Raw genomic sequence first — 23,228 nt, 5'->3', positions numbered from 1 at the left:
AAGACCCAATCCTGTTTAAACACAGGATAGGAATTTATCTTTAAAGTAAGTCAGTGAGACAGTCCGACTCTCTGTGTTCCCTTGCCACTGTTCTGTGGGTGGCAAAGTGACATTCTCTAAATGAATCTTAAGTCAGGGCACCTGGATCGCTCAGTTGGTTAAGTGTTAAGCACCTGCCTTCGGCCCATGGCGTGATCCTGGAGTCCTGGGATCGAGTCCCACGTTGGGCTCCCTGCATGGAGCCTGCTTCTCCCTCTGCCTGTGTCTCTGCCTCTCTCTCTCTCTCTTTCTCTCTCTCTGTCTTTCATGAATAAATAAATAAAATCTTTAAAAAAATAAAGTCAGTCAGCGAGGTGCCCTATAATATATGAAATGCATGTTTATAATTGCATGCTTAACATCAGTTAACCTTTCATATAATTTAATTTATTGCTCCAAGCAATGCATAAGGTTCTCCTCAGAAATGCACAATTCATGGAAAATATGTTTTCTTGTTTACAATAAAATTTACACTTTATATAGGGAAGCAAAAGGTATACAACTGAAGAGATTTACAAAGAGATTTAGGAAGATATAGATCAAAGTAAAGGAAGATAGTACACACTGAAACGACAGAGAGCCGAGATATGGCAGATGCTGCCCAGGGCGCCAGGACTGCAAGGATATAACTGTATGAGTCCGCTGATTCTTCCTCATGTCTTTGGTTGGTTTATTTTTTTTTCTCTCTCTCTCTCTGCCAGTCCCTGCTCTGTTTCAGATGCTCTTAACTTCTTCACAGAGATGTTTACCAACCTGCCTTTCTATCTAAACCTGCCTTTAGTGTCTCTCACATTCCAGTGCAAGCTGTCTATACATACAAGACTAAGGTTTTTCAAATAGCATTTTACCCTTTCTTCATCAAACACTGACTTAAGACTCAAGTTTTTTTGTTTATTTATTTATTTATTTTAAAGATTTTATTTATTTATTCATGAGACACACACACACACACACACACACACACACAGAGGCAGAGACACAGGCAGAGGAAGAAGCAGGCTCCATGCCAGGAGCCTGATGTGGTACTCAATCCTGGGACTCCAGGATCACACCCTGGGCCAAAGTCAGGCACTAAACTGCTGAGCCACCTGGGGATCCCAGTTTTTTTGTTTTTAAAGATTTTATTTATTTATTCATGAGACACATATATAGAGAGGCGGAGACACAGGCAGAGGGAGAAGCAGGCTCCTGCAAGAAGCCCGATTTGGGGCTTGATCCCAGATCCCGGGATCACATTCTGAGCCGAAGGCAGATGCTCAATGGCTGAGCTACCCAGGCGTCCCAAGACTCAATTATTTTTTTAAAGATTTTATTTATTTATTTATTTATTTATTTATTTATTTATTTATTTATTGAAAGAGAGAGATAGAGCGAGAGAGAGATAGAGAGACAGAGAGAATGAATGTTAGCAGAGGTGAGGGGAAGGGCAAAGGGAGAGGGAGAAGCATGCTCCCCACTGAATGGGGAGCCAGGCATGGGGCTCAATCCCAGGACCCTGGGATCATGACCTGAGCCAGAGGCAGACGCCTAACACTTAACCAACTGAGCGATCCAGGTGCCCTGACTTAAGATTCATTTAGAGAATGCCACTTTGTGACCCACAAAACAGTGGCAAGGGAACACAGAGAGTCTGCCTAAAAACTCAACAACTCTGGCTAGAGAGAGCAACAGACTTGCCAATTCACCTATACTGTCCCTCACCTTGCTCTCTACCACCGCCTGGATTATTTTTCAATCATATTCAAGTTTGGCCTCACCACCCAGCACTCACTCCTTCTCTTGCTTTTACTACAGGTGAGTGTTACCTTTTGTAACTAGTTCCTTCTCTACGTCAATCTGTGACACTGGTTCATGTAGCACCACCAATTTTTAGGTTTGTTAAAATGGATTCCTCATTGCTGGCCTGCATTAGCATCCTGGGACAATGGCAACCATTTCTCATACACTCTAATGCCTGCACCTGCTCCCTCCTGCCTACTGCAGGGATTGTGAAATGATTTTCCATGGAGATCTGCAAAATGTTCCTAAGGTTTTAATGAATAAAAAGGGTTCCAAGAACAAACAACTATGAAAAATGGTGTCTTTACTGCAAGGCTTCTCAGAGCTTTTGATATGTTAATAAGCATTGTGATATGCTAATGTGAATTGGGACTCTGAGAGAGAGCGCTAATAGAAAACTTATTTGATCCAGAAACTATTTTTTTTAGATTTTTTTTTAGACATCTGTTAAAGTCATAGAGAATTATAGTGTTCCAAAGAATATAGTTTGCAAATTCCGGGCTGCTCTTCAAATCAGATTCTTGTAAGTCATTTTGCCTTCTCTAGACATAAGTTTATCATCTCACTTATATCTTTATTTTAAACACTCAGGGTCAACTATATTAGTCTGTCTACAGTCCCAGCAACAAATGATGTAGGGGTTTCCACTTTTAGAGCCTTGGTTTTATACTTTCTGCTGTTCAGATCACTGTAAAAAGAGATTTGGAGAATATTGTAGGTTAGGAGAAAATGACATGATTCCTTTTAGGCACCACACTAGGCAGTTTGAGGAATGCATTCATCCGAATAAAGTGATATGTGTGTAGGCACTTGCAACATGAGACTGTAGGGCACAAAAACACGCTAGCCATCTAGGTTAGATGATAATTGATCCCATGAATGGCCAGTCTTTCTCAAGGAGTGAGTTCTGATGCAAAAGACTATTAGAAACCTATAGACCTTGTTTCTTATCATGAGAGGAGAGACCATAGGAAGAGGAGTTGGAGTAAGAATGGAGTGACACATAGTGTCTCTAGTTTACCTAGGACAGATAGACTCACTCCTGTTGTCCCGACATAATATTGAGAATGTCCTCTTTTACTCTCAGAGGGTGTAGGTTTGAATGATTAATTGGACAGATACCTTAGATAAGGGAGGAGACAAGAGCCAGGAGAGGAACAGTGTGTCTTAAAAGTGAAGGAGGTAGCACTAGAGTAATGAGAGTTGTCAAGGGCAGTGTTAAGTCAGCAATGATGAGGCTAACCTGTAATTTTAATGTAAAACACCCTTAGTAGGACTGTAAGGTCAACCTGTTCAGTTTTGACCTTACTAACTCTTCCAGAGCATTTTGCCAAATGTATAATTATTTAATGATCAGGGTATTTATTGTGTTGATATTTTGTCAGATTTCTGATACCTTGCTTAAGAACATTTTTAAGGAGTACGAGAACATTCATAATCATTCCTGAGTACAGAATTTTATAACCAAATTGCTTCCAGTCTTAATTTAAAAATTTAAAATATGTACATAAAGTTGCACACCTCTGTACCTCTCATTGTGCCTATCATTGTTTACATACAGCAGGCACTTAATACATGTATGCTTGATATGTTTGTGAATACCCTATTGGCCAATGCACAGGGGGCCTAATTATATTTATAAAATGGCTAAAATACCATTCTTAAAAAGTTTTGACAGTGTACATAAAACTTACTGTCTTTATGCTCCCACAAACCCATGGTATAATTTCACCAAAAAAGGGAGAGGGTCCCTATCACCGTTCTGTTTCATCTTAGTCAGCAACTTTTGTCAGTCATACTCTTTGTTGAAGAATATCTAGTTATTCTTGAGGATTCTGGAGGAAATAGATGATATTGGTCCTGGCTTAAGAAGCTTAAAGAATACATTCATTCAAGGATAATAATGCCTTTCCTTTGATGAAGTGTTTGCTATGCATTACATGAAATTCTAATAAGGAGTAAGATTGTTCATGCACTGTATAGGCAGCCAGAGAGATACAGTCGTGCTAATGTTCTATTATATTCACATAGTCAGAGAAATCCTCATATCTCTTTATTTATAGAAGGCTAAATTAACTTTCATTTATTCCTTCACTGAGCAAAACTCTGACTTGGTTTGAAAAAAGTCAAGGATATAATTTTTTACACTCCGTAGCTTAGAGTCTAGGGGGGGAAGTGATAAAATAAATGAGAAAAAAAAATGTACTGAGTCTGGCAGATAGATTACTTTTTCCCATTGTAGAGATCCTGCAGTTTCTCTCAGAGTGCCTTTTCCTTCTAGGCTATGTGCATGTACTAAATATTTTTAAGAAAGAAAAAATTAATTCCTGATTAATATTGATATGTATCATGTGTATATATTTAACATTGTATCATGGTGATTAGGGATAAGCAACGTAAACTAGAATTTTCCTTTTATGTTACAGAGATATCAATCAATAAATTTTGTTTTCTACTGTATTAAATGACCATTTAGGTATTGTGGCAACCATAACAGATTTAAGGGCTTAGGAGTCTGTATTCATGTAAGCATATCCTAGTTTAGTGAGGAGCCAAAAACAGTTCTTGGTTCATCTCACCTAAGGGGTGCATCTTGTTTCTATTTGACCTATAATCTAGACCCTAGGAGTATTTGATTCTTTGAGATCTGCTGTTCATACTGAAGAACTTTTGGACATATCACTGATTAGTAAACAGCTAACATGGCTATAATAGGTCTGCTGCGGGATAGGATGGTTATTATTTACAATATCAACATTAAAATTGATGAGGATGTTGGGTTGTGGAGTTACTGAGGTTGAAGCTCTGACCTGAATTTGGGCAGATTAATTTCCTGAATTTGTTTTCTTATGTTTGTAATGAGGATAAAATAGTAACCTAGGGCGATTATGTGAATTTGATGAGATAACAAAAATAAGGCTTATAATAAGCACTAAGTAAGGTTTGCTATCACCATTAGCATCTTGGGTTTTTAATGACTTCTCATGAATATGTCACCTGAGAGCTAAACTAATTGTCCTTTAAAGAGATTTATAGCTTTGTTCTTTCTAAAAATGCAAATAACTTATTCTTTTTATAAAAATGGTACATGCTTATTGTAAAAATTTAAATGTAGACTACTTTAAGGAACATAAAATCACCACAAATTCTATTTTCCTAATACAACAACTATTAACATTTTGTAAACATCCTTCTAGTCATGTTTCTATGTATACTCATAAATTGAAAGCAAAGTTGCATAATAACATCTCTGTCACATTCTATTGGAAGTCACAAAGCCAGCCCAGATGAAAGGAAATCGATTCCACCTATGGTAGAGAAGCATACCAAAGATAGAAAGACAAAGACAAAGACATGTGCATACCAAGATAGAAAATAAATTGTGATCATATTTGAAATCCACTGCAAGGGAATTGCATGATCAAAAATTTGGAAGTAAGAATGAATCGTATTGAAGGTCAGCAAGAAGATAGTTTGCAAGAGTATATGAGAAGCTCTTGGCTATTCTACAGGTACTGTTCTTAGGAGTCCTCAGGTTGTTGGCAATGCCACTTCACTTTTGGATCTTGAATCAATAATACTTGTGTTTTGGCACTAGGTATCTTAAGATTATTCAAATATTATATCTGGTGCTTCCATCTTAAGGTAAGCATAATAGTAACATCCACTTTATAGATATATAGAAAGAGTAAATGATTTAGTGTTACTTTCTACTTATGTTTCTTTTTATATTCTGATGCTAAAGATTACAAAAATGACTTGCAGATATTATTGCTAAAAAACAAAGACTACTGGAAAGCAATTAAAATGTATATCTAATACAAAATAAACAGACAAGATCCATAAGTAAAAGAAATTCCATTTTTACCTTAATTGTACCATTCCAAACTCACTTTATTTTCTCACTTTTTTCCTGTAGCTCATAAAGCTGGATTTATAACTAGATAAAGCAGGTTGACCTTTGCATTCCTTAAGTTGAGGGGTGTAGGAAAATTTCTGTATCAAATCATTGAATTACTATAGTCTGAATCTTACCATTATAGTTTCCTTATTTTTTGTTTTAAGGTTTTTTAAAGAAAGATACAATATAAGAATTTATAAATATCCTGAAAAATACAGCTTATATCATATCATCTATTCATCAGATCAGATCATAATTGAACTTGTGTGTGTGAGAGAGATAAAGAGAGAGGGAGAATAGAGACGATAGAAGAGAAAATATGCCTTCTCCTAACTTAACAGAGGGAAAAAAAATTGGAAACAAAATAGAAGAACTAAAAGCACATATTATTAGTTAAGTAACTTGTAAAATATAATCTGTACTTTCAGTTGTTCCTAGAAACCAAAACATTAGCAATTTTTTGACATAGAAACATTAAAGAAATCCCTTTAATTGCAAAAACAGAAAGGTCCATCATGCTATCTTTTCCAAATTGGTGTTCTGCTTTTTTGTGTTTGTGCTGTTCTTTGCCCAGCTTGGCATCACCTGAAATGAATATATCTTATTTTCCTTAGTCATTTGTACTCACCTGAAGTTTTAGTGTTTCTTTGTAACTATGATTTTTGAAACATAACATCAAAATAAAAGTATCTCTTTTCCCCTGCAGGCATGTCTGAGTGACTATATCACTAGCAATCTCTATCTGTGTGCCTTTTTATTTCCAAATCTCACATTTATCCTTCCTCTGTTTCTTTCTAAGATGGCTTTAGAATTTCTGAGAAACAAAAGAAGAGTGACCAGCATTCCAAGGATGGCAGATTGAGCAGGTCCCTTGCTTGAGATGGTGCTTAGTACCTAAGACAGCTCCCTCTAAAGTGTGTGTGTGTGTGTGTGTGAGAGAGAGAGAGAGAGAGAGAGAGTGAGAGAGAGAGATCTCACCTTCGTATCAGCTGGGCAGTGTACCAACCAGGAGGATGTGATGTCCTAAGCAATGAGGTAGGCCCCTGTAAGAAGGGGGCTCAGGGTGGTAGTAGGTATATGAAAGAGAGGGATGAAATGGGCACTAGTGGGGAGCTGCAACCTCTAAAGATAATACTAATTTTTGGTTGTCTTTGGTTGCCTGATATATTTTGATATTTTTTAGGAACTACTGTTTGATTCATAATAAGCAAATTTGAAATGATGAGGTCAGTATTTTATGAGCATCTATTATTATCAATCTATTATTATTACTCCTCTTATTTCAGAGTCCTTTTTTATATTTTCCATCTAATCTTTATCAAAGCTACAAAAATTTCTATAGCTATATAATCAAGGTAAATGTACTAATTTCACTAGAAGTGTAAATGAATTGTGCTGGATTAGAGAGAAAAATAAAATGGATTTGCTTAGCATAAAAAATAGAATAGCTATCATAGAAAGATGAAGTGAAGCTATTTTGATTCTTTGTTTTTACTTGAACTTTAATTTCTTAGAGTTCTTTGAATGAACAATCCTCTTATATCTTTCCATTCAACTCCTCTTTTCTTCCATCTTTGATGTTACATTAGTAATTTATTAACATAAGTTTCTGTTATGTATTAATTTCATTAAATTAAGTGACTCAGGGTATATAGGAAATAATATCAATAATCACTTCATGTAATTATTGAGACTATTTTGATGTAGTCAGTTGTTATGACACTCATGGGATCATCCATAAACTGGTGCATTCTGTCTAATATTATGCTATAATTTGCTTAGCTCCAAAAATTGTCCCTCTGTGTCCCAGTGCATCTCACTAGTTGGCATTTAATTCAAATAATGATTTAATCAACTCGTATTAACTGGAATTACTCCTTCAAAATTCTAACACTTCTTAGAAAGATAGTACATTAAATGGCTTTCAATATTTAACATAAAGTAATAAGATTCATTTCTAACTGGATAATTGGTGCATTTCAGGTACTAGATAGAATGGGGCATAGATTAAGTGAAGACCGGAAAAGAAAATTTCTGCTCATAAGTAGATGCCTAGAGGGTGCCTACATATGTGGGTCATTGCAAAAGAGCATCCAGGGAAACCAGGAGCCATTATAAGAGAATTGGAAGGAGAAGAAGACTTCGAAACCACAGGTTTCTGAAGATCAGCTTCTTCACTTTGTTCTAAGACCAACAGGAATCATATCATATATTTTAACAGGCTGGGAGCTATCCATACAATCACAGATTGATGGGACATCTTCCTTCTACATCTTGAATATCATTATTAAAGGTGGACTTTAGTGAATGTAAATAGAAATGGAAATGATGGTTAAAGCACCTACATGGTTTAAAGGTTACCAGAAATGCATTTTCATAGCAACATTTTTAATTGCTTATTCTAAGGCCAATATTTACTTGCCAAGATTTATAAGAAGGTAATTAGGAAAAGTAAATGTTGGATGTCATCATGAACAGGCACAAAAAGTCTAAAAAGTACAAATCATTAATGAGATGAATGGATGCAGCTTGACCTAAGGAACAAACAAAATGAAGTGACTGGAGAATGTAATTCCTTCAGAGACCCAGATATCATCATCTTATCTGTTTTAGTGAGGAACTCCTAAGAGTGGAAGCTGAGTTACAATTAATTTGCTCAGCATAGATTTTTGTTTGATTCTGTAAATTACTTAACCATAAGAAATAAACTATATTTAGTTTATATACTTAGACTGGCTCTAAGTTTATTTGTGAATTTTTGTAACCTATGAAAAGGAAAAGATCATTAGCCTTCTTTCAAAGAATGTGATTTGGGAGAATTAAAGACTGTATTTTTTCTATAGAAAGTAGTGCTATTACTTGGGAACAGGAACTGCATCTTTTTATCATCATATCCTTAGTGGCTAGTGTAGTGGCTGGTATAAAATAAATGTTCAGTATATATCTACTGAAGTCAACAATGTGAATGAATAATGAAATAAATGATTAGTAATGGCATTATTCAATCTTTTAATCTGTGCCTCCTTTCGAAAACATTAAACATTCATGACTTTAATGCTTATATTATAAAAATAATAGATGTTTTAGAATTTGAAAATATAAAGTATATGAAAGGTTTTAAAACTATCTCCTAAAATATACTATTGAGTTCTGATGTGCATTGTAAGATCACTCCCCTCATCCCCCAGTTTTCTATCCTGTTGAGAATCATTCTATTTTATTAAGGTTTAAATTATTTTAGTTGTATAACTAATCAAACATAGCAGCTTAAAATAAGAATAGCCATTTATTTTACTCTTGAATCTAATTTATGCATGGATAGGAGGGCATGACTTATTTCTGATCCATGTGGTATCAACTGGGGTGGCTTGAGTGGGTCTAGAAATCCACTTCTTAGTTGGTTCAGCCACAGACATGGCTGGTTAGCTGATGTTGTCAAGATGTGTGCTGCACACATAGTTATGGGTTGATGGATCATTTTCCTTCATGTCTTTTATAACTAAAAAAATATTTTACTTATTTATTTTGAGAGAGAGAGAGAGCATACATGCGTGAGAGTGTGGGAGCAGGGAAAGGGGCAGAGGCAGAGGCAGAGGCAGAGGGAGAGAGACAATCTCAAAGCAGTCAGCCTGGAGCCCAATACAGGGCTTGATCTCACAACCCTGACATTATGATCTAAGCCAAAATCAAGAGTCGAACTTAACTGACTTGCCACCCAGACACTCCTCCTTCATATCTTAACTATGATTATTAAATGGAAATAGAAATAAAAAGTGATTACTGAATCACCTATATAGCCTTAAGTGTTGCCAGAGATGTCTTCTTACATCAATATTTTAAATTGCCCAGTTTAAGGCCTGTGCTTAGCTGGGAGCTCAGCTATGGCTATTGGCTAGGTACCTTGATTCCTCTTTGTGTAGCCCTCTTTAGAAGAGTGCTTGGACTCCTTCAGGACATGGAAGGTACAACCAAAAGCTAGTGTTCAAACACCAAGGAATTGTAAGTTTCTAGTTTTTTAAGTCTTAGGCCCGGACACTGGCATATGAGCACAGTAACTGTATTCTATTGGTTAGTCATAGAGTAGGCCTGAATTCAAGGGGAAGGGGTGTAGATACTGCCTGTCAGTGGAAAAGTTGTCAGAGATTTGTGGCCATCTTTAATCTACCACAGTTATCTTCAAAATCATTTCTTCGTGTAAGGAAATATAAGACTCTTTAGATAAGGTATTTACTAATCTGTATGCCAGAATTACTAAGACTTTAAATATCAGGAGCTTGCAAAAGTAGCTTGTCTAAATTTGTCTTAAGCTTAAAAGGCTAAGGGAATGCATATAAAAAGAGGCTTATCAAATTTTAATAAATTAGCCTAATTATGATTAATAAAGTAGGTGAATTGACTATATAGCATTGCATTCAAAGGGTAAAATTGTATAAGAGACCTTTACAAAACTGGCCAAGCCAAGCATGGGCATTATGTTTGATGAATGATAATGGGCCTTCCCAATTTATTTATTATCTTAATATAGCCAGGACATGTGTCACCTTAGCTTCTAAATATTTTATTCTCCTACTCTCATTAATAATGTATATTCCATCTGTGATAGTAGTTCATCTACTATCACCAGTAGTGAGACTTTGATTAGCAAAAAGGATGTTTCTGAAAAAAACGTTCCTTAGGTTTTTGGTGTATACTGGAAAAAATATAAATATATATAACATTTACTATGTTCCAGAACCTGGTCTGTCTTCTAGAAATACAGTAGGGAACACAAAAGACAAGGCTTGAAATACAGTGGTAAGCAAAAAGAACAAGGCCTATGCCTGCACTCAGAGAATTTGCATTTCTAATGGGGAAGATTGATAAGCATATAAGTGAGTAAATAAATAAATAAGTAAATAAAGTAGTGATAAAAAAGATTAAGAATTTAGGTGTAGTAAGATAATAGAGAGTGATCTAGGAGAAAGGTGATGTTTAACAGAATGGGAGAAGATATTTGCAAATGACCTATCAGATAAAGGGCTAGTATCCAAGATCTATAAAAAACTTATTAAACTCAACAGCAAAGAAACAAACAATCCAATCATGAAATGGGCAAAAGACAAACAGAAATTTCACCAAAGAAGACATAGACATGACCAACAAGCCCATGGGAAAATGCTCCGCATCCCTTGCCATCAGGGAAATACAAATCAAAACCACAATGAGATACCACCTCACACCAGTGAGAATGGGGAAAATTAACAAGACAGGAAACAACAAATGTTGGAGAGGATGTGGAGAAAGGGGAACCCTCTTTCACTGTTGGTGGGAATGTGAAGTGGTGCAGCCACTCTGGAAAACTGTGTGGAGGTTCCTCAAACAGTTAAAAATATACCTGCCCTACAACCCAGCAATTGCACTGCTGGGGATTTACCCCAAAGATACAGATGCAATGAAACGCCGGGACACCTGCACCCCGATGTTTATAGCAGCAATGTCCACAATAGCCAAACTGTGGAAGGAGCCTCGGTGTCCATCGAAAGATGAATAGATGAAGAAGCTGTGGTCTATGTATACAATGGAATATCATTCAGCCATTAGAAACGACAAATACTCACCATTTGCTTCAACGTGGATGGAACTGGAGGGTATTATGCTGAGTGAAGCAAGTCAATCGGACATTATATGGTCTCATTCATTCAAGGAATATAAAAATAGTGAAAGAGAATAAAGGGGAAAAGAGAGAAAATGAGTGGGAAATATCAGAGAGGGTGACCGAACATGAGAGACTCCTAACTCTGGGAAATGAACAAGGGGTGGTGGAAAGGGAGGTGGGTGGGGGGTTGGGGTGACTGGGTGATGGGCACTGAGGGTGGGCACTTGACAGGATGAGCACTGGGTGTTATTATATGTTGGCAAATCGAACTCCAATAAAAAAATACACACACAAAAAAAAAGAAAAAGAAAAAGAGAGAGAGAGAGAGATAGAGAGAAAGGTGATGTTTGGAAAAGGTAGTCATGGAAGCCCTCTGTGGTGAGTTGGATTTTAAGCAAATACTTGAATGAGGAGAGAAAATAGACCAGGTGAAGATCTTAGAGAAGAGTACTGTAGGCACTATATATAATGAAATATTACTCAGCCATAAAAAGAATAAGCTCTTGCTGTTTGTGGTGACACAGATAGACTTAGAAGGTATTATGCTATGTGAAATAAATCAGAGAAAGACAATACCATATGATTTCGCTTATATATAGAATCTAAAAAAAAAAACACAAAGCAAAACAAATGAACAAAGAAACACAAAGCAGAAGCAGACCCATAAATACAAAGAACAAACCGATTGTTGCCAGAGGGGTCAGGGTAGGGGATAGGCAAATTGGGCAAAGGGGACTAGGAGATACAAACTTCTAGTTAAGGAATGGATAAGTTGCAAGGATAAAAGGTACAGCATAGAGAATGTAGTCAATAATATTGTAATAGCATTGTATAGTGACAGATGGAGCATAGCATAACATATAAACTTGTGGAATCACTATGTTGTGCACCTGAAACTAATGTAACATTGTGTGTCAACTATACTTCAATTTAAGGAAAAAGAAAATTAGGGGAATCAATGGAAGGAAAAATGTTATTCCCTCTGGTATTAAGTACTGCTCCTCCCTCCCCAAATTAAGACCCAAAGAGTTTTTAAATATTCAGTTATTACAACCTTTTGGGGTAATCTGTTGTTTCCCAATCAAGGCAGAATGAGAGGAAGACCAATGATTCTCCAAGGGATTAGAGGAATACTATTAAATTAAAATGATAAGATTAGTTGATGATTGCCACGTTGTCAAATATAAAGGCTATTAAAAATAGACATTTTGGGGGCACCTGGGTGGCTCAGTCAGTTTAAGCATCTGACATTTGATCTCAACTCAGGTCTTAATCTCAGGGCCATGAGATTGGGCTCCACGCTGGGTGTGAAGGCCACTAAAAATTTTTTTTTTTTTTACATTTTGGCAAATACACATACCACACAGAGATGTACACATTTATCTTGGGAACAGAGTCTGGTGGGAAGCAGTGTTTTGCTTGCTATGGAATATTGTACTTTCTCTTACTATAGTTTTTGAAATGTATGATAGTCCTAAGCATTGAAAATATTAAGGAAGAAGAAGTTTCTCTTTTCAAAAATATAGATATATTACACAGATCTACTCGTGATAAAATTTTATAAAATCACATACGAAGAATGCATCTAAAACAATGGTGAAATATGAATAAGATCTATGGTCTTATTAATTGTATTGTGCCATTTTCAATTTCCTGGTTTTGATAAATGACTTTAGTTGTGTAAGATGTCATCACTGTGAGAAATTGCATGTGGGTTATACATATGAATTTTCTGCATAATTTTTGCAACTTAGATCAAAGTAAAAAAAATTTTAATATAAATACATGTAATTGAATATCTTACTTTAAATCCTGACCTTGTTTATTAGTCTTATCCAGAGTAGGCTGCCATACTCCCATGAAAATGGGAAGCAGAAGTAGATATCTTTGTAATATGCCAAACTTAATGGGATGTTGATTATATTCTTCATTTATTAATGCTGCACACTTTTAATACTTTGGCAGTTTTATTCATGTTTTAGTACTTAAACTTTTTATATGAACCGAATGTGTGCATATTTAATGTACCCGAAAAGATGAAATGTGTGGTAATTTGTTAAACTAAAAGGCAGTAGTAAGACACTTTGGCAAATACAGCATATTGCAAGCATTTTAGGGAGCCAAACAACCTAAACATGTCAAAATAATAGGTAGTTCTGTGATATTTATTGACAACTTATAATAGCTGAACAGTAGTAAAAAATGATTGTAGCCTTATTTCATTAACTTCTGAAATGTTCGTTATTTTAAAAACATAAATTTTCTTTATTTTTCTTTCCTGAAAATGAAAACTTCCATATTTGTTATACGATTCATCTGTCATTATTTTGTTTGTATTTCTGTATTTGTCTTTCCTAATATCAACAATGATGGAATAGAGATATTAAATCTATGATTACCTATTTTTTGTTTTTAAATATATATATATTTAAAGATTTAAAGATCCATCTTGCCACTGGCAACGACATGGATGGACCTAGAGTGTATAATGCTAAGTTAAATAAGTTAGAGAAAGACAAATACCATATGATTTCACTTATATGTGGAATTTAAGAAACAAAACAAATGAACAAAGAAAAAAAAAAGAGACAAACCAAAAAACAGACATTTAACTATAGGGAATAAACCAATAGTTCCCAGAGAGGTTGTGGGTGGAGAGGATGGATGAAACAGGAGAAGGGGATGGAGAAGTACATTTATCTTGATGAGCCCTGGGTAATGCATAGAATTATACTGTACACTTGAAACTAATATAACTGTAAGTTAACTACACTGGAAGTAAATGAATGAATGAATGAATGAATGAAGAAATGTCAGCACTATATTGTTCCTACTCAATTTTAACAAAATATCATCAGTCTTAAAAATTGTTCTGAACTGGCATCAAAATCCCTAAATAACAGCAAAAAACAACTGAGTAAATGCTTATAAAATCATAGCTTTCTGTGGTGAAATTATAATTTGTTATATTCAAAGAATAACTGTTCTTAAAAAAAATGAATGATTTTCTGAAAATAGTTTAAGGTTTGGAAATTGCTTCACTAGCTTGATTTTATACCACTTTCATCAAATGGATTTGGCTGATGAAACTGAAATGAAATAGACTGTACTGAGTTTAGAGGAGTCATTTTTCAAATGCTTAGAGGAGGTAGAATGGAAGTGACCACTAGCTGATGCCCCATTCTTTTGTGAAATGCTTATGGAATGTATGTGGTTACTAAACATTGTGTTTATGAATATTAGGGGGAATAAAGTACTGCCCCTTTTCAAAAGAGCTTACTGTCAATCAAGGAATGGAACCAAAGGGACAGGGTACAGTGGGGTGGGTGGGACTGGAGGTATGTTGAGTTTAGGCTGAACTCAATTATTTTTAAAAAGCTTTTACAAGATGAAGTCAACATTAGTAGCCCTCCCACATCTGAAAAGAAAAGAGTTGGTAAATTATGGGTTGAGGGAGGAGGTAGCAGTCACGGGCATTAAAATCCCTACTGCACTCATAGGACTTTATAGATATATAGCAATGGTTTGCAAGTTGACTTTACTCTTAATTAAAATGATGGAATCAAATAAATTACAATACTGGGATTAAACATGATATTAAACATGAGTTTAATAACTGGAATTTTCAGGCACTTGTAAAGTTTTAATTTAGCTATTTATTCCAGTCCTGTTTCCTTCTTTAAAAAATAGAACTCTTTAATTTGTCCTAACTCCCCATATTTCTGATGTTCTCTTAAAAATATTTATTAGCAGAGAAGTATTCCAAAAGCTGAAAGAGACAAGCAGTGAATCATCAATCCCTGGAAAATTTAAATTGATCAGGCTTCATTCAGGAGGACACGGCAGCAAAATATCTTTTGCCTAAAGCTAGAATTTCTTTGGCAAATTCTAACTTTGGATTATCTAATTCTTCACTCTCATGTTTTGCCACATTGACTAGGAAGGCACCTACACATAAAGTCACGTTTCTCATACTGATGGTAACATTTACTGAATGAATACCAAATTCCAGGTACTCCTTTCAGGGGTTAATATGCATTAATCTTTAAAAGTTTATAAAAATATCTGTCAAATTATTCATTGATTTGGCCAATATTCATATTTATTTTTCACTTAGGATATTTATTTTATTTTCATTATTTCTTCTCTTTCAGCTCTTCTTTATGCAACTATTTTTGGAAATGTTACCACAATTTTCCAGCAAATGTATGCCAACACCAACCGATACCATGAGATGCTGAATAATGTGCGGGACTTTCTGAAACTCTATCAGGTCCCCAAAGGCCTTAGTGAACGAGTCATGGATTATATTGTCTCAACATGGTCCATGTCAAAGGGCATTGACACAGAGAAGGTATGGGTTATTATTATTGTTGTTGTTATTTATTTTTCATTTCATTAGGATCTACAGGCAGCTGAAGATCTGCCTGTAGCTTTCTCACTCATATATTGCTTGTATAATTGCTTCATAAGTGTTCCTCTGTTTTTCATAAGTAACATATCAATCAATCGTAGTATCTATTGAGGGCTTAGAAGGTGCAAAGCACTCAACCATGAATCATTAATTTGGAAATTGTGGTTTCTGAAAACAACTAATTACTCCATTTCCCTAAAACACTTGTAACCAGAGTAATTTGCTGCATTCCTCTAAAACTAAGTGCTGCTATCTCTCCTGGTCAATTTTATTCTTGTTTTCTCCTTTCATTTTTTACCTATTTAAAATTTAGAAAGAAACTTCCTTGCTTATGAACTAAAAAATGTATATGTCTTCAATGCTGTCCTCCACTCAAATCTTTCCTGTCTCTCATACATGTTTACAAAACAACTTTTGATTCTTTATTTTCCTCTTTTCCTTACACATATCTATAAAGTGGATACCATCTTCCCATTCATCTGACATCTCTAATTTCTTGCTTGTCTCTTCATGAAACCTCTTCTAATTTTTCCCATCTATCTCATGTTAGGGGCAAAGGAGGACTCAAAGTCCTCCTTAAAATAAACAAAACCAAATTAAAAAAATAAATTCTCACTTCCTACACCCAGCTGATTCACGTCAAATATGTATGGGGGATGATATGTAGGGCTTGTGCACGAGTTTTAGAGAAAACCAGTGTTGAGCTCTTTTTCTTTGTAAGCATCCGTGGATATGATTATTTTTAGGTACTGAATTTTGACATGATAATCAGATAGTACATTACTTTCCTTGCCGTTTCCCACAAATTTGATTTGTTCTTTTAATCATATGATGTTGACTTGGAGTTTTTCTTTAAGGTGTTCAATAAGCACCTTTCAATGTCAAAGGAAAAGAGCAAATGAGCAAAGTACATGTTCAGCTGGAGGAATTTCACTTAGGTAGTTTTAAGCCAGAGCAGCTACTGTTAAGAGAGGATGGTTGAGGGGATATTTAGGGACTGCATCTGGAAGAGTTGAGGGAAGGAAGCCTTCAAAGGAAGTGCAGGTGAGATCCTTGGGGGTAATTATTCGAGGGATCAAGAAAGAGGGTGAGATTTCTCCCTCTTTCAACATTTTATGAGCTGTGGTATTAATTTTCTAGTTAAATGGCCATTAAAATAGAATGTGTGGGATCCCTGGGTGGCGCAGCGGTTTGGCGCCTGCCTTTGGCCCAGGGCGCGATCCTGGAGACCCGGGATCGAATCCCATGTCGGGCTCCCGGTGCATGGAGCCTGCTTCTCCCTCTGCCTGTGTCTCTGCCTCTCTCTCTCTCTCTCTCTCTCTCTCTCTCTATCTCTGTGACTATCATGAATAAATAAAAATCTTTAAAAAAAAAAAATAAATAAAATAGAATGTGTGACTACAGATGGGGAAAGGACAAACTACATTCTGTGGAATTTGATTTATATATGCCTGAGCCAAACAATATATGGTTAGAGGGGAGGGTATACAGAGAAGGAAGAGAACCTTTCACAGGGTACAGTGAGACTCAGTGTTTTAAGTATTAAGATGTTAAATGCATGTTGTCCTTTGAGGTCCACATTCAGTGAAACAGATCAAGAGGCAAAGGTGTACCTTATCAAACACCATCTCAGTCAGAAGCTTTTCTTTTCAGAAAATGCAGTATGGTCAACCGGTAGCTGGCAGAAAACACCAGCAAGATGATGTAATAAGGGCCTTTTACGTTTGAAGAAACTGACTCATAGCCTGTGCCACAGCCTGGCAGGTTTTGAGTCCCTGCTACTTTCTGTATTCCCAGATGCTGGGTTAGTTCAGGAAGGAAGCTGACTAGATTCTCAAAAGTTTCCCCTCAAGGACCTGCTCACCTGTCTGCCTCATGATATAGTTAGGGTATGACACTCTGACATGTGCTGTGTCCGGAAATGCACATGCCATGCAGCAGGAAACAATTTCTGAGATCCTATTATTTACTTTTTTTTTTTTTTTTTTTTTTTTTAAGATTTTGTTTATTCATGAGAAACACAGGGAGCCCGATGTGGGACTTGATCCTGGGTCTTTGAGATCACACCCTGGGCTGAAGGTGTTGCTAAACCACCTGGGCTGCTCTTTGTTTTTGTTTTTATCCATTCATCTTTCATTGGACACCGAGGCTCCTTCCACAGTTTGGCTATCGTGGCCATTGCTGCTATAAACATCGGGGTGCAGGTGTCCCGGCGTTTCATTGCATTTGTATCTTTGGGGTAAATCCCCAACAGTGCAATTGCTGGGTCGTAGGGCAGGTATATTTTTAACTGTTTGAGGAACCTCCACACAGTTTTCCAGAGTGGCTGCACCAGTTCACATTCCCACCAACAGTGTAAGAGGGTTCCCTTTTCTCTGCATCCTCTCCAACATTTGTTGTTTCCTGCCCTGTTAATTTTCCCCATTCTCACTGGTGTGAGGTGGTATCTCATTGTAGTTTTGATTTGTATTTCCCTGATGGCAAGTGATGCAGAACATTTTCTCATATGCATTTTGGCCATGTCTATGTCTTCCTCTGTGAGATTTCTCTTCATGTCTTTTGCCCATTTCATGATTGGATTGTTTGTTTCTTTGGTGTTGAGTTTAATAAGTTCTTTATAGATCTTGGAAACTAGCCCTTTATCTGATATGTCATTTGCAAATATCTTCTCCCATTCTGTAGGTTGTCTTTGAGTTTTGTTGACTGTATCCTTTGCTGTGCAAAAGCTTCTTATCTTGATGAAGTCCCAATAGTTCATTTTTGCTTTTGTTTCTTTTGCCTTCGTGGATGTATCTTGCAAGAAGTTACTATGGCCGAGTTCAAAAAGGGTGTTGCCTGTGTTCTTCTCTAGGATTTTGATGGAATCTTGTCTCACATTTAGATCTTTCATCCATTTTGAGTTTATCTTTGTGTATGGTGAAAGAGAGTGGTCTAGTTTCATTCTTCTGCATGTGGATGTCCAATTTTCCCAGCACCATTTATTGAAGAGACTGTCTTTCTTCCAATGGATAGTCTTTCCTCCTTTATCGAATATTAGTTGCCCATAAAGTTCAGGGTCCACTTCTGGATTCTCTATTCTGTTCCACTGATCTATGTGTCTGTTTTTGTGCCAGTACCACACTGTCTTGATGACCACAGCTTTGTAGTACAACCTGAAATCTGGCATTGTGATGCCCCCAGATATGGTTTTCTTTTTTAAAATTCCCCTGGCTATTCGGGGTCTTTTCTGATTCCACACAAATCTTAAAATAATTTGTTCTAACTCTCTGAAGAAAGTCCATGGTATTTTGATAGGGATTGCATTAAACGTGTATATTGCCCTCGGTAACATTGACATTTTCACAATATTAATTCTGCCAATCCATGAGCATGGAATATTTTTCCATCTCTTTGTGTCTTCCTCAATTTCTTTCAGAAGTGTTCTATAGTTTTGAGGGTATAGATCCTTTACATCTTTGGTTAGGTTTATTCCTAGGTATCTTATGCTTTTGGGTGCAATTGTAAATGGGATTGACTCCTTAATTTCTCTTTCTTCAGTCTCATTGTTAGTGTATAGAAATGCCACTGACTTCTGGGCATTGATTTTGTATCCTGCCACGCTACCGAATTGCTGTATGAGTTCTAGCAATCTTGGGGTGGAGACTTTTGGGTTTTCTATGTAGAGTATCATGTCATCGGCGAAGAGGGAGAGTTTGACTTCTTCTTTGCCAATTTGAATGCCTTTAATGTCTTTTTGTTGTCTGATTGCTGAGGCTAGGACTTCCAGTACTATGTTGAACAGCAGTGGTGAGAGTGGACATCCCTGTCTTGTTCCTGATCTTAGGGGAAAGGCTCCTAGTGCTTCCCCATTGAGAATGATATTTGCTGTGGGCTTTTCATAGAAGGCTTTTAAGATGTCGAGGAATGTTCCCTCTATCCCTACACTCTGAAGAGTTTTGATCAGGAATGGATGCTGTATTTTGTCAAATGCTTTCTCTGCATCCAATGAGAGGATCATATGGTTCTTGGTTTTTCTCTTGCTGATATGATGAATCACATTGATTGTTTTACGGGTGTTGAACCAGCCTTGTGTCCCAGGGATAAATCCTACTTGGTCATGGTGAATAATTTTCTTAATATACTGTTGGATCCTATTGGCCAGTATCTTGTTGAGAATTTTTGCATCCATGTTCATCAGGGATATTGGTCTGTAATTCTCCTTTTTGGTGGGGTCTTTGTCTGGCTTTGGAATTAAGGTGATGCTGGCTTCATAGAACGAATTTGGAAGTACTCCATCTCTTTCTATCTTTCCAAACAGCTTTAGGAGAATAGGTATGATTTCTTCTTTAAACGTTTGATAAAATTCCCCTGGGAAGCCATCTGGCCCTGGACTCTTGTGTCTTGGGAGGTTTTTGATGACTGCTTCAATTTCCTCCCTGGTTATTGGCCTGTTCAGGTTTTCTATTTCTTCCTGTTCCAGTTTTGGTAGTTTGTGGCTTTCCAGGAATGCGTCCATTTCTTCTAGATTGCCTAATTTATTGGCGTATAGCTGTTTTGTTTTTGTTTTTAATGTTTGGTTTGCTTGTTCTTCATTTGTGGTCACAGAAATGTACATCTGATTAGTAAATATCCACAGAAAGTGGAGTCATAGGAAAAAAAGATTGGGAGGCTAATAGTATAGGTAAAATAAAATGTTAGTTCAAATGAAAAGATCCTTAAAGAAAAAAGGCAAAATATTAAAGTGGATTAGCTTTTGGATAAGAAAAAATCACAGATGTGCCTCCTAACTGAATGGAGAGTACAGAAAGAGTAGTGATTTGTTTTGTTTTTTAAATATTTTATTTCTTTATTTGGGATAGAGAGCACGAGAGAGAGATATATAGAAAGAGCACAAGCAGCGGGGAGGGGCAGAAGGAGAGGGAGAAGCAGTCTCTCCATTGAGCAGGGATCCTGATGTTGGCTGGATCCCAGGAACCTGAGATCCTGACCTAAGTCAAAGGCAAAAGCTTAACAGACTGAGCCACCCAGCTGCCCCAAAAGAGTAGTTTTTGGCTAAATGGAGAGGCAGAGTTAAATAACTGTGGCAAATATGAAAGGTTTGTTGTGCACATATAAAACATATCTAAAGTTTAATGTGACAGCAACTGTCCACGCCTGCATTGATTTCTTCCAGCCTATTAAGAAAATATCATCCAGATGTGTGAGAACTAGCTGTAACAGAACTGTAAATATAGGGATATACACCAAAGTCTGGGCCTGCAATGGAGTTATGGGAGATTCTCATGAATTGTGTAGTCAAGAGGCTGAATTTAAAAATGCATTCTTAAAGAAATGGACTCTGAACTATAGAGAACAAATTGATGGCAACCAGAGGGGAGAGGGTGAGGGTTGGGGGAAATAGGTAATGGAGATTAAGGAATGCATTAGTGATGAGCACTGGGTACTGTATGGAAGTGTTAAATCACTATATTGTACACCTGAAACTAATATAACACTGTATATTAACTAACTGGAATTTTATTAAGTTAAAAAATTTTTAAAGATTTTTAAAAATTTATTTATTCATGAGACACACAGAGAAAGAGGCAGAGACACAGGCAGAGGGAGAAGCAGGCTCCATGCAGGGAGCCTGATGTGGGACTCAATCCCAGGACTCCAGGATCACGCCCTGGGCCAAAGGCAGGTGCTAAACTGCTGCTCCACCCAGGGATCCCTGGTTCTATTCTAGAGCCCAGTCCTTCTACCTCTTTGCTTCTCTGTCCATATTCTCTCCTTCAGTGATATCATACAATTTTATGACTTTAAAAATGTATGCTAACACTGCCCAGATATACACATTCATCTTAGACCTGGTCTTGAACTACAGACTCCCCAATCCAGCTGCCTCCTCACATCCAGTGAAGCTGTCCAGAACTGAACTCTTCATGATCTCCCATAAACCTGCTCCATGGACATTCTTCCCTAATGCAGTTAATGGAAACTCTACCCCGCAGGTGCTTAGACAAACCTCTTCACATTAAAACCACCAAATCCTGCTGGCTCCACCTCCAGTTTTCACCACTCCATCGCCATTTCCTAGTCCAAGTCACCATTATGTTCTACCTGGGTAGAACCAAATAACTGCTCTGTCCCTTTATAGTATATTCTCAGCACAGCAGCCTTTGAGCTTATATGGCTTTCATAATAAAGCTTTCTATTTTTCATCTATCTATCATCTATCTATCATCTATCACATTTTCATCTGTACTGCAAGCTTTTTGGATAATAATACAATTGACTGAGCTTGTTAAAATACAAAGGTGGAAAAAAGGAAATGAAAGATTGATGATAGTAATCAAATACATTCTATAATTCACAATCTTAGCAATATGAGTGTACTTGAGGATGTAGCTTTAGTAAACAGCATCTGAATTTTAACAGTTATCCCGTATTTGATGTCGGAGACCTCTATTTGCCTTCCTGTTCCTCAGTAAGCTGAATACTTTATCTTACTATATGTTTATATCCATTTTGTTGATAATCTCTTTCAGATATTTTATTAATGTTGATTGTTATCAGATTTAATGATGAATATATTCTGAAAAAGATTGAAATGTATGAAGTTAAATGTCTTTGTTCTAATGCTTCTCTTCTCTTGTTAGTTCCAAAGCAGTGAGATTTTTTTCAGTTGCTAATACAATAGAATTTAATGATGCATTGCAGCTAATTAGAGAAGAAACTTCGCCCCAATTACAGACATTTCCTTCTATCATTTCCACATGTTTAGTTTTATAGATTTTTTTTTGAATTCAGCTTTATCTCATAAGCAAATTAATCACTGTGATTTAACTCAGTCTTACCTTGCCTTATGTGAATAATGCTTTCTCTAATACAAATTGTGGCATTTAAGTCAGGACTGACGAAGATCGTAGCATTTCTATCAGGAAAGGTTTTCTTAGGCAAGATATTCTATGTGGAATAGTGCTGAGATTAATTTTATTTAGTTGAAAGTATTTTATTGACTACTAATTGCTATAGTTGCTTTAGATTCTTTTCAAATTTAATAACCAAAATCCATCCTCTGGGCTTTGCTACTCATAACATTCTGTGCACTTAAAAGACTGAGAAATGGGTGGAATGAGTGAGGATTTAAAAAGGAAAAAGGAGATTATGGGGAAAAAATAGAAAGGATGATGAAGCTTAAAACCTTATCATTTTGTATTTTTCACTGTCATTTTTTTCCTAACATGTAATTTGAAAAAGATCAGTAGAAAAAAGCTCTTTGGTCTTCATTTCTTGTTTCATGTGTTTTGTAATAAGCATAAAGTATCAGTAAGAAGATGTCATTATATGAAAAGTTCTGGCAGAATTATGCAAAACATTCAGGCAGAAATACGCCTTTAGAATTTAAACAAATTGAGATTTGAATATTTTAAAATCTTAGATTATTTTTTAACCGTATCTATCAAAGAAGTACTCTACTTCTTCTAAATATGGTTGGC

At 36.3% G+C, this 23,228-nt stretch overlaps 1 protein-coding gene across 1 annotated transcript in view; it reads left to right on the top strand.

The window, feature by feature from the left end:
* KCNH5 (potassium voltage-gated channel subfamily H member 5) overlaps positions 1-23,228 on the top strand; it is a 273,366-nt gene that overhangs the window by 152,216 nt on the left and 97,922 nt on the right. The window contains exon 8 of the mRNA XM_025443239.3: positions 15,509-15,708. Within this exon, the coding sequence (XP_025299024.1) occupies positions 15,509-15,708 (200 nt within the window). The remainder of the gene's footprint in view (positions 1-15,508; positions 15,709-23,228) is intronic.

The sequence above is a fragment of the Canis lupus genome, chromosome 8 (assembly GCF_003254725.2).
Source record: "Canis lupus dingo isolate Sandy chromosome 8, ASM325472v2, whole genome shotgun sequence".
In the NCBI taxonomy this organism is placed as follows: Eukaryota; Metazoa; Chordata; class Mammalia; order Carnivora; family Canidae; genus Canis; species Canis lupus.
Note: the sequence above shows the minus strand (reverse complement) of the source record. Positions and strands in the feature narration are given on the sequence as shown.